At 45.9% G+C, this 19,269-nt stretch overlaps 1 protein-coding gene across 4 annotated transcripts in view; it reads right to left on the bottom strand.

Annotated features, from left to right (window-relative positions):
• Positions 1–10,254, bottom strand: part of LOC310713031 (protein EFR3 homolog A) — a 49,141-nt gene extending 38,887 nt beyond the window's left edge. For 2 of the 4 annotated variants that reach the window (XM_083516656.1, XM_083516655.1), the window contains exons 1-2: positions 10,152–10,248; positions 341–393 (exon numbers count right to left, since the gene is read on the bottom strand). In XM_083516656.1, the coding sequence (XP_083372782.1) occupies positions 341–350 (10 nt within the window). In that variant the 5' untranslated portion in view covers positions 351–393; positions 10,152–10,248. Of the gene's footprint in view, positions 1–340; positions 394–6,014; positions 6,071–10,151 lie in introns of those variants that run through there. The other 2 variants (XM_083516657.1, XM_083516658.1) reach the window with 2 other exon arrangements.
• Between the last annotated feature and the right edge of the window lie 9,015 nt (positions 10,255–19,269).

Below are 19,269 nucleotides of genomic sequence, written 5' to 3' on the forward strand. Positions count from 1 at the left end.
TTACCGATAAGTGTCCATTTTATTTTCTGCTAAGTATTTAAATAGCAGTTTTTGCTCTGCACTGGAGGGAGTTCCACTTTGACTGCTACATTTGCCTAGCAGCTTAAGACTCAAGCCCTCTAGCTGCTAGGAGTATTCACAAGAGGAGTTAATACATTTCTGGATGGCAATGAGCACGTCTGCTACAACGTCTGAAGCCAGAGCTCCACGTTCAAAGATGCCTCACACTTGCCACATTTTGTTTCTGCTTTTCCTTTTTCAGAAGAGATTTCCACCGAAGGACCGAATCTCAAAGTCTCAGTGCAAGCGCCTTACATTTCCAACAGGTTGCCATACTTACTGCCAGGCATTGTTGATGGGAAGCTTGGCTTCTATTTTCCACCATGTGATAAACTGCAAGAGAAAAAAGAAAGTTCGTTACTTGGTGCAGCTGATGCTATTAACAGGCTTACAACTAACTCCCGCTGAACAGTGAAGAGAGAAGAAGATCCCATTGAAGACATGGAGCTAAGAGCTCAGGACCAAGAGACAACCCATCCAGCCCCTAGTCCTGTCCACAAGCAGTGCCGGATTTACGTATAAGCTAAACAAGCTATAGCTTAGGGCCCCACTCTCTTGGGCCCCCCCCCCAAAAAAAATTCACTATTAATATACTTCTTCTTAATTGTATTTCAGTTCCACAATTGCTTTGATAAAATACATCAATCAGAATTCACATTCAGAAACAAGGCAGATCTTTCAAAGCAGCATGAAGACATAAAATGAAGGCCAAAACAAAACAGATTAGCAAGAGCTAAAAACCTGGGAAAATATAAAAGTCTTTGCCCAGCTCCAGAAAGACATCAGAGTAGGCACTGGAGAAATCCTCTATTGGGTGAGAATTTCAAAACGAGTGTCACTGCTAAAAATGCCCTTTTCCCAGACAACTAACCACTGCCTCCAGGTGATGGGGAACCTGGAGAAGAGGCCCTCTCTGATCATCCAGGAGTTAATATTTAGATCTTACACTGATGCCCCTTTCCGTCTTGGAGGAGCTCAGAGCAGCTCCCCTTGGGCTGCCAGGCTGTCTTTCCACTCAGGCTGTTCGCAGGGCCAAATCTGCTTAGCTTCTAAATGAAGCTGTGCCATGTGCCTCCAGACCTTTCGAAAGGCGGAGTCCGATACACAATTACATGAGAGCAACTCCCACTGGATTTAATAGCATTCTCTCCCCAAGTAAACATGCCCAAGATCACAGGGCAGGCGGCAGAAGTCTTAAACAGGCTCCACTCTATTAGAAAAGAGAATCTGCCCATGTTTAGGGTATCACCGTCCAACTCCTAGATATAAGGCCAAATAATGTTAGTTATGGGACGCAGATGGCGCTGTGGTCTAAACCACAGAGCCTAGGGCTTGCCGATCAGAAGTTTGGCAGTTTGAATCCCCATCCAGGTCAGCGGTTTGAATCCCCGTGACGGGGTGAGCTCCTGTTGCTCGGTCCCTGCTCCTGCCAACCTAGCAGTTCGAAAGCACGTCAAAGTGCAAGTAGATAAATAGGTACCACTCCGGCGGGAAGGTAAACGGCGTTTGCGTGCGCTGCTCTGGTTCGCCAGAAGCGGCTTAGTCATGCTGGCCACATGACCCGGAAGCTGTACGCCAGCTCCCTCGGCCAATAAAGCGAGATGAGCGCCGCAACCCCAGAGTCGTCCGCGACTGGACCTAATGGTCAGGGGGGAAAGATTGAGGGCACAAGGAGAAGGGGACGGCAGAGGATGAGATGTTTGGACGGTGTTCTCAAGGCTACCAGCATGAGTTTGACCAAGCTGCGGGAGGCGGTGGAGGACAGGAGTGCCGGCGTGCTCTGGTCCATGGGGTCAGGAAGAGTCGGACACGACTAAACAACAACCACCTTTACCTTTTTAATGTTAGTTATTAAGCTTAACGCTATTAAATTTGGTTATTAATACATTTCAGTGTAGGGTTTGGAGCAACTGCATACGTGCCAGAGTTCAGTGGTGCAAACCTTTCTAAATCTTGCCTTGGGGAAGCTTTCAAGTAGAGAAATAGGATGCACTTCAACTGGATAATTCCCTTCTCTGCACAAGTCCCAATGAAATGGAACAAAGCTGAGCAAGGGCATGACCACAGTTTTTCTGAAGCTCCTGAGGGCTGCAGGGGAGTTTGCGCAGAACTCCGAGGTGAATTATGCCTTAGTTTTCTACACAGGAACTATATTTTCTGCATCCCTCACCATCAACATGCATCCCCTCTGACATTCCTTTCTTAATGTGATATTGTACAGAGCTCATGAAGGCAGGGGATGGATGGACTGAGAGATACCCACCTGCATTTTCCATCTGTCAGAGCAGCAATATTTTAAAGAAATGTTTTAACTCTGCCTTTATGATTGGGGCAATCAGCAACAGCACATGGTCTGCTAGCTAGCTCATTTATGTACGTTCATGCCTTTTTTGCCCTTTGAGGCAAAGCCAAAAAGATAAATGCCTCTTTGCACAACTGTGGGAAGAAGGCACGTGTACAGAAGAAGCAAAGGAACACAACAGAGGAAGCGAAACTATGTCTGTGGGTGGTGTCAATTATGTAACAGCTTCCCTGGCTTTTGTGGGTACACTTCTGCTGTCTTGTCTATGAGCAGCATGGCTTTAATTAATGCCTCTGATTTCGTGATCGGCCATACCATAATCAAAATTCAATCTTAATGACTGTCAGACCTCAAAGGCCAAAAGAAGAAGAAGAAGAAGAAGCCATGAACATACATAAAATGAGCTAGCTAGCTTGACCATGTGCTGTTGCTGATTGCCCCAAACATAAAGGCAGAGTTCAAACATTTCTTTTAAAATATTGCTGCTCTGACAGAGGTTAAAAACAATGGAAAATGCAGGTGGGTATCTCTCAGGCCACATCTTGCCTTGCACAAAAATAAGTGGGATGGAGCAATGTGGAAATGGAACAGACTATGAAGGACAGACTCCCTGGAAAAGATCCTGATGTTGGGAAAGATGGAGGGCACAAGGAGAAGGGGACGACAGAGGACGAGATGGCTGGACAGTGTTCTCGAAGCTACCAGCATGAGTTTGACCAAACTGCGGGAGGCAGTGGAAGACAGGAGGGCCTGGCGTGCTCTGGTCCAGGGGGTCACGAAGAGTCGGACAAGACTAAACGACTAAACAACAACAACATGAAGGACAGATGATGCGCTAAGGCGCATTAAACAAAAACTGCCTTACAACAAGTTCTATTACTAGTAGCGAAATAACATTATCAAATGCATGTCCTCTTTTTCCAAGGATTTGACAGGGCAGCGTACACTGGATTGTAGAATTTTGTCCTCACAACAACCCTGCTAAGTAAGTTAGACTGAGACATAAAGAAACCGGATGGGTTTCATGGTGTTTCATCTACTGCTGGCCTTTCAAATATTTATTTTGCAGGCAAAACGAAACGAAAACGTGTGAGGAGGGCATGCAACCACGTGGATAGGACGCAGAAGATTTAAATATTCATGCAACAGCTAATAACTTGAGCTGTTAATTTCTGGGAGTTTCTGCTTGAGAACCCTAGAACTGATACTCAGATGGACTGACTTAGATTAGGGATTTTATAGCTCAGCAGCATCTAGGCCATAGGGCACCTTGTACTAGAGCATGTTACAAGCAGTTGTTCTGATGATCTAAAATCCAATCAAATGCTCCACTACCTGGGGCTCATATTTCCCACCACATTGGTGTGATGAAGCAGACTCCCTCGTCAGGTACAGTGGTACCTCGGGTTATATACGCTTCAGGTTACAGACGCTTCAGGTTACAGACTCTGCTAACCCAGAAATATACCTCGGGTTAAGAACTTTGCTTCAGGATGAGAACAGAATTTGTGCTCCGGCAGTAAGGCAGCAGCGGGAGGCCCCATTAGCTAAAGTGGTGCTTCAGGTTAAGAACAGTTTCAGGTTAAGAACAGACCTCCGGAAAGAATTAAGTACTTAACCCGAGGTACCACTGTACTCATGTTCTGGAGCATTTAAACTACGTCTGCATTCAAGCTACATCTGCTCTCCTTTAGTCTACAAATGTTTCTTACAGAGCAACTAAATACGAAGTTTTGGAACCAAAAGGTTGGAATCTGCAGCAACTGTGAGGATTCTGCTGCTCTGGTGACTCCAACATATGTTTATTTTTTACTGCAGAGTGACAGACAAGAACTAACTGAATGAAACAGTCAGAAGGGAAGCAATCAGTTCATATCCCTTAATGCACGGATGCATCATACGGTACCCAGGAAAGCTTGTCACCAGTTCCCCTTCTTCACTCAAAGACAGTATCTAAATTGCACGGACTAATGGACAGTCGGAGTTGGGACTCTGGAGGCCAGGATTCATCCCAGTGCCACCATAACCTTACATAACAAGCTTACAAAACTGTCTTAACAGCAAGGGGGGGGGGTGGAATATGGTTTTAAAATTGTCTAAAGACTTCTACGTATTCATTATTACAGAGGTGCAATCTGCTATCTACCCAGACAGATAGTTGACTGGAAAACTACACTTCCCACTCTACTTGCTACAAGACAAAACTATATTATTTTAGGAAAGGCCATGCCATCTGCATCACCTCATATGTAGAATACAGAGCAATCTGTGTGTCTTAACCTATATAGCAGCCATGCGTTTAACTGGCTTTCCATCCAATTATGGTTTTCTTTTTGCCTTATCTGACTTTTAATCACAACCTTCACTGAATTAAAAAAATGAGTTTTTGTTTAAATGCCCCAATTTAAACAGTGCACCAATGCCATCTTTTCAGGGGGGAAAATCCTCAAAATACATTTTCTTTTCAAGACATCATGTGAATAGAGAAAAGGGAGAAAAAGAACGGCAATGTTTAAAATATTCATTGTGGGAGCTGTAAAAGTTAAAATTAATGACAGCTTGTAATAATAATATAGTTTGGGGGGGAAATACCTTACTTTAATGTTTCTTCATCAAAGCTGAGTTTGGATCTTTGCATCCTTCTCAGTAACAGAGGTTTCCAACACTATGCTCAAAAAAAGAATGGTTTATTCTTTGTTCCATAACCACATGTTCTTTTCTTTGTGGAAAAAAGTTCTGAAATGCCCAGCTAGAAATTCCCAACGATATTTTCCTAGAACTGTTTAAGGTAGATTTTTTTAAAAAATCCTTCCTGCCTTGCACAATTTTTTCTCGAGGCAAAAACCGCGTCCTGCAATGACCTTCCCACTACACCATCAGAGAAACTGTCACTCCGTGCCATCATTTTATCTCACAAAATCCTAGAATCACCACCACCCAACGCTACGAAGTACCCGCACTGTCACCCAAAGCTGTGCCAAAGTCCTGACAATCACCCCAAGGAGAACAAAGCAGCCCCTGTCCCTCCACGCCTTGTCACTGATACAAAGAGAGAGAGAGACCCACCTTGGCAGGACACACAGCGTCTTAGTGCGCCAGTTCCTCAGAGAGGAAGGACGGCACAGAATTATGCAGCCAAGGGCACAGCCCTAGAGCCAGCCTCATTCGCAACACGGAAGAACTGTCATTTGCCTCTGCTGTGATTACAGTGCCAACAAACCCCGGAGCATTTTTCCAGTTTAGAAGGTTGAAAAAACCACGACAATTTAGAACTATTTTAACCTCCAAAGAGCTACCTGTGCTCAGGGCAGAACATTTCAAATGATTCTAGGAATGAAGGTCACATTTTGAGGGATCTGGGCAACCAAATGTTTTAGAAAAGTGTATCACTGATAACTTAATGCGGAAAACTTAATGCAGAAAGCTATTTGTACACTTTGGCAGGCTTGTACAAACACGCAGCGACAGCACTTGCCTGACGATGCACCAGAGATGAGGGGTCCCTTGGGGTCACTTCAATTGTAGCACAGTCTCCAGAGAAAAACCCTGAGCAACATCATGCGCTGTTAAACTCCACCAGGATACACTGATACTGGCAGCTGCACTTTTTTAAAAAGCTGAGAGCGTATTGTGGATTATAGGCAATAAATACCTGTTCCTTAGGACCTAAAGAAACCGTCTTGGCTGAGAAGAGTTCTATAGTGAAGCAACAATAGGAAATTGTTCCATAAGGCTGAATAAAGGTAGTTAGTTACCTCTCAGCTGTAATAGGAAATTGTTCCATAAGGCTGAATAAAGGTAGTTAGTTACCTCTCAGCTGTCTCTCACCAACAATCCAAGTACGGTAGCTAAAGAGAGGTAAGGGGATGCGCTTTTACTCGGCCATTCAGCAGCCTTGGCAATATGGCCACAAATATTCATAATCTGATAACTTTGATAGTCTTTACTTGGACTTCATTATTTTAACACTGGCTTCCTAGAGTACTTCTGCTATGGGGCAACTATATAAATGAGGCAGGTAAATAAATAAGGGGAAAGCAAAATGTCACTTAGAAAAGGATCTGCAAGGTTTTCCTCGAAGCCCTGAATTTGTTTTATTCTGGGTTGTTTGATTTGATGATTTAATGGGCTGTAAACCATGTTGAGATTTTTTCTATAAAGTATAAAGCTGTATAGAAATGAGATGAAGATGAATTGTACTCATTCTGCATGCCTATTCTAGAGTTTTGCTTTTCTTCTTTTAATTTTCGTCTGCAGTTACAATTGTTCTCTCCGTTAAAAAAATGTAGTATAAACGCCAACAACTGGGAAACACTGGGCTGCGAGCGCTCCAGTTGGAGAACAGCCTTTACCAAAGGTGTCACGGGCTTTGAAGACACTCGAACTCAGGACACAAGGGAGAAACGTGCTGAGAGGAAGGCACGCTTGGCAAATCCACACCGTGATCAACTCCTGCCCGGAAACCAATGTCCCCACTGTGTGAAGGACGTGTGGATCTAGAATTGGCCTCCACAGTCACTTACAGACTCATTGTTAAAACCATGTTTATGGAAGCCAATCTTACTCGGCTACGAGGGATGGCCAAAATAAAAAAAAAAGAGATACGTTATAAAATGAAATGAAAAAACTTTACAAAAAAGTCTGCAAAGTTACTAGTGAGCTGGGAGATTATCAGAGGAAGGGAGAGCCCAGCCTCCCCTCTAGCAGCCCTTTAGGCTTCCGTATGGGGCACAGAGGATGGAAGAAGCAGCCCTCTGCCCCTCCACTCACTCACTAGTGCCTAAAGACAAGGTCTGAATCAATTCAATGCAGAGCACAGAAGAGGTTACTGTGCCACCTGTGAAATGGGCGCCATCTCATACACAGATATGCCAAAGTCACGAAGTTCTTGTGAGGCTGGCAAATCTTAAGGAAGAGCAGGGGTGGGAGACTGGCCGAGATGTGATTGATTGAATGAATCTTTCTTTGCATCAGCCATAGCAATAAAACAACAATACGATATACAAAGACTAGAAATAAAAAGTCAATTATAAAAAACACATTTTAGGGTTTTGAATCAAGATCCAAAGTGAGTGCCTGTCCAAACCTGGGCCCCATATCATAGCTGTGCTGGGGGTTCAGCTTGGAACACTTCCAGGACTGATGGTGCATGTTTACCACCTTTTGTGCAGAAAAAGCTTGTCAGAATTTTGGCGCTTTGGGACGCTTTTTCTTTTGCACATTTGCTCCCCATGACCCCATAGACTGGAAAATAAGCCCAGGATATTTGAAAACTTTGACCTGCTCAATTAGTTGGTTGTACATGCGCCATGCAGGGACCCTATAGTTTCTTGAGAAAACCATGACTTTGGTTTTCTTGTAATTCACGGCCAGCTGTTCTCTCTGACAATATCCGGAAAGGCCAGATGTGATTTTTGCCCCGCCTTACTAAGGCCATTGCCTACAACCAAGGGCGTTCTGCCATGCTGGGTTTTGCTCACCAGGTTCCCTTAGCAATACCAAGACCCCCCCCCTTCAGTGTAGACACAGAAGCCTGTGTTTTTGGAAAGCAGCAAGGTGTTTTAATGCATAAATTGGATGGTCATCTGCCAGGGATGTTTTGCCTGCACTGCAGGGGGTTGGGCTAGATGGCCCTCAGGGGGCCCTTTCCTTCCAACTCTGCCATTCTAACAGCAGAGGAGGGTGGCAGCCCCAGGCTCTTGAGTTGCCACAAGAGAGCAGGAAGTGGGGAGGGGGGCAAGAAGAAGTTGGAGCATTCCTTCTTTGCGCACACTTCCCTCTGCAGAGACCCTGGGGGGACAAGGGGTGCCCCAACTTCGCCACTTGGGAGTTTTTAACCGTTAGGCGGCGAGGGAGCTTTTAAAACCGAAACAAAGCAAGCAGATGCTGGCAGAATCACGGAACCGTGGAGTCGCAAGGGACCCCGCGGGGTCATCCATCCCAACCCCCTGCAATGCAGGAATCTCTTTTTTCTTTTTCTTTTTTGCAAAACAATTTACATCGAATATAGACCAAAAAAACCCCAAACCTAAACAGACCATAAACTAACAACATTACACATTTAGCATAACACACACTGTAACTTTTGATTCACCTCATTGCACTTATTACATCTTATTGTTCTATACGCACTTCATTATTATTTTCCCATTACTTATCAGGAAAATTTTGACTTCTCTAATTTCCTTATATTTCAAGATTCAATCAAAATTTGTCAGGAGCTTTGCATTATCACAGTACAGTGGTACCTCCAGTTGCGGACAGGATCCATTCCGGGGGTCCGATCGGATCCCGAGGTTTCCACAACCTGAGGACCGCTTCTGCGCATGCATGCACGGTGAAACCTCGTAAAATACTTCCAGGTTTGCCGCACATGCATCCCAAAGTTTACGTAACTAGGGGGTTACGTAAACGGAGGTTCGATTGTACTTTTGAAGATATTCTTTGAATATTGTCCTATCTTTACTGACTCCCTGATTTGAGTCTCCTCTTATTCTCTCAGTCATTTTTGCAAGTTCTAAATATTCTAGCATCTTCGCAGGAATCTCAATGAAAGCATCCAGGGCAGATGGCTTAGAAACCGCCAAGAAACGCTTCCTGGAAAGAAACAGGAACCCCATTTTGGGAGGTGGGAGGCAATGGTTCTACTGGCGAGCAGGTTTACACTCCAACTTGGTGGAGGGGAGAGAAAGGCGGATAGGGGGAAGGAGGAAGGGGGGCTCAGGAAAAAAAACTCAACACTCCCCCCCCATCAGAAAAACTCTCACAAAGAAGATTGGCAAAACAAATTAATGAACTATAATAATAATATAATAATAATAAAATTTTATTTATATCCCGCCCTCCCCAGCCAAAGCCAGGCTCAGAGCAGCTAACAGTAAAAGTAACACAATTAACATAAAATCACAATCTATTAATCAAAATGCATTCTAAAATCAATTCAGAATCAAATTAATAGCAACTATATGCAGGACATATTAGATCATTGGAAACCCAAGAAAGAAAAAGGACATTGATTCTTTTTTTAAAAAGGGGGGAGATATTTAATGCACACTTTGCAAGCCTTGTGTGCAGGCTTTTACATGAAACTTCTAAAGGTCTCTTGTAACAACATGAACAAGGCTTTAAAATTGGACTGCTAAGAATATAAGATTTGACGGACGTGCATGAATAAGTATAAAAGAATGGAACCAGGAGGGGGAGTGGAGGGAAGTCAATGAAGGCGAATGATTTAAATTTTTGATTGTGATCTTCTTTTTTGGTTTTTTTGGTTATTATAAAATTAATAAATTGGATCTAAAAAAATTGGAAGTCGCCCAGAGTGGCTGGGGAAGCCCAGCCAGGTGGGCGGGGTATAAATAATAAATTTATTATTATTATTATTATTATTATTATTATTAGGGAAAAAGAACTCTCACACTCTCACACATACCCGATCAAGGCCTCTCACAGGATACAATAATGGAACTGAGGAGGGAGGAGGAGGGCTAGGAAGGGAACCCCAAGGGACATCTAGTCCACCCCCTGGTTTCTGTGTGTGTGTGAACACGGGCAGAGAAGCGTGTCCCGGGGGGGCTGCCTGCCTTTGGACTTTGAGCTCCATGGAGTGCCCCCCCTCAACCCCAAAGCGAATGGGGGGGAGGAGTATCTTTTTTGGGGGGAGGGAAAGACCCCAGACCCCGCACTCCCTCACAGCGAGGGGGCGGGGATTTAATAAATAATGACGATAATAGCGATAATAAGGCTAATATTTCTTCCCCTCCCGCCCCCCCCCCAGGGCAGGACTCACCGCCGGGGCCTCCGCCTCAGAGCAGGCGCCGCCGCCGCCGCCATCTTGGCCCGCCTTTCCGGCCCTTCGCGAGGCTCGGCCGCCGCGCGCGGTGCATTGTGGGCGCTGTAGTCCCTCGCCTCAGCGCCGCCGCGTTCGCGCAAAGGGGTCCGGCGCCGACCAGGGTCATCTAGACCGACCCCGCGGCGACGCTCGCTCCCCGCCCGCTTTTCCTTTCCTCATTTGTATTTATCAGTTTACTTGCTTGCGCATTTCTATCCCAAGGAACTCTCGCGCATGCGCAGGCACATTTCTGCCCTCACAACAAGCCTGTGAGGTAGGCCAGCCGCAGGGCCGGATTGAGGTTGGACGAGGCCCTCAGCGCCTGAAGGGAACGGGGCCCTTTCTATGTCCAGCTCTCCTTCGTCAGCAACAAATGGCCCCTGTTTTTGGGGTTGAATAGATGCTATGTGGTCATTTATGGACCTCATAGGTATCTCAAGCCATTTGCACGTAACAAAACATGTATTTTAATAAAGTTATTGAACTGAAATACAATTAAGCTGGAGGAGAGACTCTGGAGAGTCCCGTGGACTGCAAGAAGATCCAACCTCTCCATTCTGAAGGAAATCAGCCCTGAGTGCTCACTGGAAGGACAGATCCTGAAGCTGAGGCTCCAAGACTTTGGCCACCTCATGAGAAGAGAAGACTCCCTGGAAATGTTGGGAAAGATGGAGGGCACAAGGAGAAGGGGACGGCAGAGGATGAGATGGTGGGACAGTGTTCTCGAAGCTCAACATCAAGAAAACGGAGATCATGGCCACTGGGCCCATCACCTCCTGGCAAATAGACGGGGGGGGGAAATGGAGGCAGTGAGAGATTTTACTTTCTTGGGCTCCACGATCACTGCAAATGGTGACAGCAGTCACGAAATTAAGAGACGCCTGCTCCTTGGGAGAAAAGCAGTGACAAACCTAGACAGCATCTTAAAAAGCAGAGACATCACCTTACCAACAAAGGTCCGTACAGTAAAAGCCATGGTTTTCCCAGTAGTGATGTATGGAAGTGAGAGCTGGACCATCAAGAAGGCTGATTGCTGGACACGACTAAACGGCTAAACAACAACATAATATTAATAAAATACTATGAAAATTAAATTTTTCATAGTAGGAAGACACCCCCCCTTCCCTATATTCCTGGGGGGCTCTGAAAAGCCCCATCTCTGGCAAGGACTGGGGGGGGGGATTCAGTCGCCTGCCACGCAGCTCTCATCCAAACAGTGCAGAGGGAAATATTATTTGGGGGTGGTTTGAGGACAGCAGAAATATCCCGCCCCCGGCCTCCCCAATTACAGATGTTTCCAGGGCTGGATTGAGGCCCTCAGCTCCTGAAGGTAATAGAATCATATAGAATCCTAGAGTTGGAAGAGACCACAAGGGCCGTCGAGTCCAACCGCCTGCCAAGCAGGAAACACCATCAGAGCACTCCTGACATATGGTTGTCAAGCCTCTGCTTAAAGACCTCCAAAGAAGGAGACTCCACCACACTCCTTGGCAGCAATATATATATATATATATATATATATATATATATATATATATATATATGCTTTCGTAGATTTTCACGGGTACAGGAATATATATTCATAACTGCATATATAAACCACATGTCCGAAACTCCACAGAAAAAGCCCTGAAACCATTTTGTCCCTCCCAAATTGACCTCAAATATTTCTCTGCAAGATCGAAGGAAAATGAAAAAGCCTCCCCATTGTCTTTTTGTTCACAAATCCTGTCTTAAGGGTATGTCTGTATATGAATAGGGTGAGCCTGTGACCTGGCTCAGGAACTAAGTATTTATCATTGCAAAAGACTGGCCAGGCTCCCCAGGGTATCCAGTCAAGTGACCATTAACAGGTACCTTTCCAGACAGGAGATAAATAACGCACTCAGATTTCTGTTGTAGACCGCCTTTTCTGTGATATAGGTATGATGTTTGGGGGAGAGGGTTGTCTTGAGCACCAGGGAAGGCAGTTTAAAATATCTATATAAGGGTGGGCACACCTTGGTTCGGGGTCCTCCTCCTTCTCCTGCGTGTGAAGGGGGCACCCTGTTGCAACAGTCAATAAAGATCAGACTTACTAGCTGTTTTGCTTCTCAATATTCTCTGGTTGGTCTCTGTTATTTTCTCCTACTGATGGAGAACCTGCAAAGGACTCTATATGGGCTCTTGTGTCCCCCATAAGGGAATAAGGGCAGATTTTTGTTTATTACACTCTCTTCACTGTTCAGCGGGAGTTAGTTGTAAGCCTGTTAATAGCATCAGCTGCACCAAGTAACGAACTTTATTTTTTCTCTTGCAGTTTATCACATGGTGGAAAATAGAAGCCAAGCTTCCCATCAACAATGCCTGGCAGTAAGTATGGCAACCTGTTGAAAAACGAAAGGCGCTTGCACTGAGACTTTGAGATTCGGTCCTTCGGTGGAAATCTCTTCTGAAAAAGGAAAAGCAGAAACAAAATGTGGCAAGTGTGAGGCATCTTTGAACGTGGAGCTCTGGCTTCAGACGTTGTAGCAGGCGTGCTCATTGCTATCCAGAAATGTATTAACTGCTTTGATTTTAACTGCTATTGTGAATACAATACTAGTCAAACCGACCGAAGTGGTCACATCAGGTAGTGACCACCAGATGGTGCAGGTGCTCTTTAGGACTTATATAGGCCCGGAGTTGCCTTGCCCTTGGAAATCTCAGAAAGCAGAGCTGCTCTGGTCTCTCAAGAGCATGTTAAAAGAGCCATGGGCTCTATTCAGCATGCCGGCAGCACAATCATTTCCCACATGGGCTGGAAGAATGGGTCCCTGATTGACTCCAGCTGCAGAAGCTGAGGCTGCTTGGACTGGGGTATTGTTTGTGGGGGGTAAGTAATACAAATTACTTATTTGTATCTTTATTTTAGAGCTCATGACTTACTTTATGTGTACTTCTTGATGTTTTATTTATTGCCCATGACTGCTTTTGTTACATTTAGAATTAGTAATTTTTAGTAATTTTGTTCATTTTTCATTTTAGAATTAGTAATTTTTAGTAATTTTGTTCATTTTTCAAGACACCTTGAACATGGTTTGGACTATGGAAAGGCAGCATACAGATAATACAGGGGTCAGCAAACTTTTTCAGCAGGGGGCCAGTCCACTGTCCCTCAGACCTTGTGGGGGGGGGCAGACTATATTTTTTTGGGGGGGATGAATTAATTCCTATGCCCCACAAATAACCCAGAGATGCATTTCAAATAAAAGCAAACATTCTACATATGTAAAAACACACAGATTCCTTAACCATCCGTGGGCCGGATTTAGAAGGCGATTGGGCCGGATCCAGCCCCTGGGCCTTAGTTTGGATAAAACGATGTATGGATGAATGTATATCATAGAATCATAGAATCATAGAGTTGGAAGAGACCCCAAGGGCCATCGAGTCCAACCCCCTGCCAAGCAGGAAACACCACCAGAGCACTCCTGACATATGGTTGTCAAGCCTCTGCTTAAAGACCTCCAAATTAGGAGACTCCACCACACTCCTTGGCAGCAAATTCCACTGTCAAACAGCTCTTACTGTCAGGAAGTTCTTCCTAATGTTTAGGTGGAATCTTCTTTCTTGTAGTTTGGATCCATTGCTCCGTGTCCGCTTCTCTGGAGCAGCAGAAAACAACCTTTCTCCCTCCTCTATGTGACATCCTTTTATATATTTGAACATGGCTATCATATCACCCCTGAACCTCCTCTTCTCCAGGCTAAACATGCCCAGCTCCCTTAGCCGTTCCTCATAAGGCATCGCTTCCAGGCCTTTGACCATTTTGGTTGCCCTCCTCTGGACACGTTCCAGTTTGTCAGTGTCCTTCTTGAACTGTGGTGCCCAGAACTGGACACAGTACTCCAGGTGAGGTCTGACCAGAGCAGAATACAGTGGCACTATTACTTCCCTTGATCTAGATGCTATACTCCTATTGATGCAGCCCAGAATTGCATTGGCTTTTTTAGCTGCCGCGTCACACTGTTGGCTCATGTCAAGTTTGTGGTCAGCCAAGACTCCTAGATCCTTTTCACATGTACTACTCTCAAATATCACCTCTCGGTATTTTCTTCTCCATGCCCAACTCCCTCAAGTATTCTTCATAAGGCTTGGTTTCCGGACGCTTGAACATTTTGGTCAAACTCCTTTGCACAGGTTCCCTTGCACACCCTCCTTTGCAAAACATCTTTCTTAAATTGTGGCACCCAGAACTGGACACAGTATTCCAGCTGTGGTCTGCCCAAGGCAGAATAAAGTAAAGGTAAAGGGACCCCTGACCATTAGGTCCAGTTGTGGCCGACTCTGGGGTTGCGGCGCTCATCTCGCTTTATTGGCCAAGGGAGCCGGCGTACAGCTTCCGGGTCATGTGGCCAGCATGACTAAGCCGCTTCTGGCGAACCATAGCAGCACACGGAAATGCCGTTTACCTTCCCGCCGGAGCGGTACCTATTTATCTACTTGCACTTCGACGTGCTTTCGAACTGCTAGGTTGGCAGGATAGAGCAGTACAATTACTTCCTTTGATCTAGACACTAGACTTCTGTTGATGCAGCCTAGAATAGCATTAGCTACTTTTGCTATCTAGATGCCTAGATACTTTTCACATGTACTGCTGCCAAGTCAGGTGTGCATCTGCAGCACCACAAATCCAACTCAATGGTGTAACATAGGAAAATGTCATTCACTTATCCTACCTGGGCAGTTATCTTTCAACAAGGGCCAACATTGATGCCGAAATCCAGCATCGCCTGAGCTCTACGAGTGCGGCTTTTTCCCGATTGAAGTGCAGAGTGTTTGAGGACCAGGACATTCACAGGGAAACCAAAATGCTTGTTCACAAAGCTATTCTACTACCAACCTTACTGTATGCTTGTGAAACATGGACCACTTACAAACGCCATCTCCAACTCCTCGAAAGATTCCATCAATGGTGTCTCCGAAAAATTTTACACATCACTTGGGAAGACAGGCAAACTAATGCCAGTGTACTGGAAGAAGCAAAGATCACCAGTGTTGAAGCAATGATTCTTCAACATCAACTTCGTTGGATTGGTCATGTTGGACTGGTCATGATTATTGTCTTCTAAAGCAACTACTTTATTCTGAACTTAAAAATGGAAAGTGTATTGCTGGTGGTCAACAAAAGAGGTTTAAAGGCTGTCTCAAGGCAAATCTTTAAAAGTAGTATACACACTGACAACTGGGAAACACTGGCCTGCCAGCGCTCCAGTTGGAGAACAGCCTTTACCAAAGGTGTAATGGGCTTTGAAGACACTCAAACTCAGGATGCAAGGGAGAAACGTGTTGAGAGGAAGGCACGCTTGGCAAATCCACACCATGATCAACTCCCTCCCGGAAACCAATGTCCCCACTGTGGAAGGACGTGTGGATCCAGAATTAGCCTCCAGTCACTTACAGACTCATTGTTAAGACCGTGTTTATGGAAGACAATCTTACTCGGCTACAAGGATTCGCCAAAGAAGCACCTGGTTATTCCTGCGTAAGTGTAGAACCATGCATTTGCCCCTGTTGAAATTAATTAATTAATTAAGCAGACTTAATTAACCAGCAAACTAAGCCAACTTCTTTGCTTTGGGCTGGATGGCTGGGTAGGAGTTGACATTGACCTGCAGGCTTCTCTTGGCCTTTCACCAGTGGGCAGAAGTGGAATCCGCCAGCAGTAGCCAAGAGATCTCTGTGTGCCACCTCTGCCTTCTGCCCTGCCTATTGCACAGATGTGGCACTCCTGAAAAGCCCTACTGGGCTTTGCGGATGGAGAAAGAGGGCAGTTAGGAATGCTCCCTGAAAGGATAGATGATTTTTAAAACTGGACTGCTGTGCATCTAATCTGCTCAGAGAGGCTGAACTTTGTGCACTAGGTACCCGCTGACCCTCAAACCGTGCCGTTTGTTTATTCCACCCTTCAGGTATCTTTGCACCCAGGTGACTGCCAGCTGAACTCCACCAGCTGGTAAAGTTTGAGCCCCATGACTGCATTTACGAGGTGTGTTATCGACGCTTCTTGCAGAAGTCTGGCGTCAACAGCTGATAATGGGGGGCAGGCAGCAGGCAAAGGGCTCCCACCTGGGGAAGGAGAGAGGCAATAAGGTGCAGGAAGCACATCAGGGCAAAGAAGAGCCTGCTGGATCAGACCAGTGGCCCATCTGGTCCAGTACCCTGTTCTCACAGTGGGCAGCTGGAAACACACAAGCAGGATTTGAACACAAGAGCCCTCTTCCCTCCTGCAGCTTCCAGCAACTGATATTCAGAAGCCTTGCTACTTCCAACTTTGGAGACAGAGCAGAACCATCCTGGCTAGGAAGAAGAAGAAGAAGAAGAAGAAGAAGAAGAAGAAGAAGAAGAAGAGAAGAAGAGTTTGGATTTGATATCCCGCCTTTCACTCCCTTTAAGGAGTCTCAAAGCGGCTAACATTCTCCTTTCCCTTCCTCCCCCACAACAAACACTCTGTGAGGTGAGTGGGGCTGAGAGACTTCACAGAAGTGTGACTGGCCCAAGGTCACCCAGCAGCTGCAGGTGAAGGAGCGGAGATGCGAACCCGGTTCCCCAGATTACAAGACTACCGCTCTCAACCACTACACCACACTGGCCTTCAGTAGCCCTCTCCACCTCCATGAATTTGTCTCATCCTCTTTTAAAGCCATCTAGGTTAGAGGCCATCCCGGCCTCCTGTGGGAAGGAGTTCCACAGGTTAACTGGGCGCAGTGGGAGAAAGGCCTTCCTTTTGTCTGTTTAAACATGTGCTGCTGAAAGAAATGCTTCCTTTTATCTGTCCCGAAACTTCCCGCAAGTACAAGTCACTGTCTCTAGGACTCCCACATCCACTCCCCAACGCTGCCGAAGCCGTTGGCTTCATCTCACAGCGTAATCTGGAGACCGTGAGCACCAGTGGGGCAATGTTCTGGCTGCTTCTGGCGGTGGCAGCAGCAGCAGCAGCTTTGAGTTGTGTGTCTGTGCCAGGGCACATTGCCCGTTGCCACACAGGCCAGACCTAGCTGAGCCCAGGGAGGTAACAACATGTCCTGGTGATGGATGGGCTGCGCAGTTTATCAGCTGGGCTGCCAGTATTAATGGATGCATGGAAAAGAAGATTGCATGGAGAAGAATGAACAGTCAACAGGGGGCCATTCCTTCAGGCCACACCACAGCCGCACCCTATATTTAAGACACATTGCTTCCCCCAAAGAAACCCAGCAGCTATAGTGTCAGGTGTGCGTGCAGGAGCCAGGCCCTGTGACCAATAGGACTCTGCAGGACTGGGGCCTTCCTACATTTGTTCTAAAGAGGCAAGGTGCAGCCTCACAGGTGAGGCCAATTGGTAACTCACAGCACCTGGTGGCAACAGCTGGGAAGGGATATAAGGTCAGCATTTTCCTTCGACTCTTTGCCACAGCAACACGCTTTCTGCCTTGCTGAGTTTGGCTTCTTGCTTCCTGATCCTTGAACCTTGGCTTCTGGACTCCCGGCTTTCTGACCCTCGGACTCTTGGCTCCTGACTCCTGGCTTCTGGACCCCCGTTCCTGCTCCCATCCCGCCATCTTGCCTTCGGTCCTGACATCCCCTGCCGGGACTTCGATCGCCCATGAACCGGACCATGACATATAGGTTGTTAAGGGTGCTGGAAGCTGTAGCTCTTTGAGGGATAAACTACAGTTCCCAGGATTCTTTCGGGGAAGCCATGTACTTTAAGTGAATGGCATGGAAGTTTTAGCCAGGGGAAAGGCAGGAGAAAGGTTTAGCAAGAATCTCTGCTGAGAATTCCTTATCTGAGATACCAGAAACTTCTCTAGAGATTTGTAAGAACATCAGAAGAGCCTAGAATCATAGAGTTGGAAGAGACCACAAGGGCCATCGAGTCCAACCCCCTGCCAAGCAGGAAACACCATCAGAGCACTCCTGACATATGGTTGTCAAGCCTCTGCTTAAAGACCTCCAAAGTAGGAGACTCCACCACACTCCTTGGCAGCAAATTCCACTGTCAAACAGCTCTTACTGTCAGGAAGTTCTTCCTAATGTTTAGGTGGAATCTTCTTTCTTGTAGTTTGGATCCATTGCTCCGTGTCTGCTTCTCTGGAGCAGCAGAAAACAACCTTTCTCCCTCCTCTATGTGACATCCTTTTATATATTTGGACATGGCTGTCATATCATCCCTTAACCTCCTCTTCTCCAGGCTAAACAGGTCCAGTGCCGAGGTCCAGTGCCGAGGGCCTTCTGGCAGTTCCCTCACTGCGAGAAGCAAAACTACAGGAAACCAGGCAGAGGGCCTTCTCAGTGGTGGCACCCGCCCTGTGGAATGCCCTCCCACCAGATGTCAAAGAGAAAAACAACTACCAGACTTTTAGAAGACATCTGAAGGCAGCCCTGTTCAGGGAAGCTTTTAATGTTTGATGCATTACTGTATTTTAATATTTTGTTGGAAGCCGCCCAGAGTTGCTGGGGAAACCCAGCCAGATGGCGGGGTAGAAATAAATTATTATTATTATTATTAATTTATTTATTTATTTATTTATTTATTTATTTATTTATTTATTTATTTATTTATTTATTTCCAACTATGCAATATCCCTTTTGAGGCAAGGCGAATGAAATTGTACACAGTACTCCAACTGCACCCTAGATTTGTATAAGGCATCATGATATTTTATTTTCAGTTCCTTTCCTAATTATCCCTAGCATGGGAATTTGCCTTTTTCATGGCTGCCACACACCGGGGCCACATCTTCATCGTTTCCAGTAATTTGGAGAAGGGTGATATCCCGGAACACTGCAGGAAGAGGGACAATTTGCTCCTTGACCTCACACCAGCCAAGGAGAACTTCTGGAGGTCAGCCAGAGGTGATTCAAGCCGAAACTCCTTATATAACCTGCAATCTTCCTCATCATATCTCACACAAGACTGGGGAGAAGTTGGCATGAAGACAAGGTCTTGGACTTCGGTTTACCTGTCCGCGCTCTGATCCCAGCAGCTCTAAACAAGCTTTAGAGGAACTTTCTGTCGCCATTAAGAATGCCAAAAGAACTCAGCTGCTGCTGGATCAGACCAAAGGGAGAC

The sequence above is a fragment of the Podarcis liolepis genome (genome assembly GCF_965112155.1).
Source record: "Podarcis liolepis genome assembly, chromosome: 8".
NCBI lineage: Eukaryota > Metazoa > Chordata > Lepidosauria > Squamata > Lacertidae > Podarcis > Podarcis liolepis.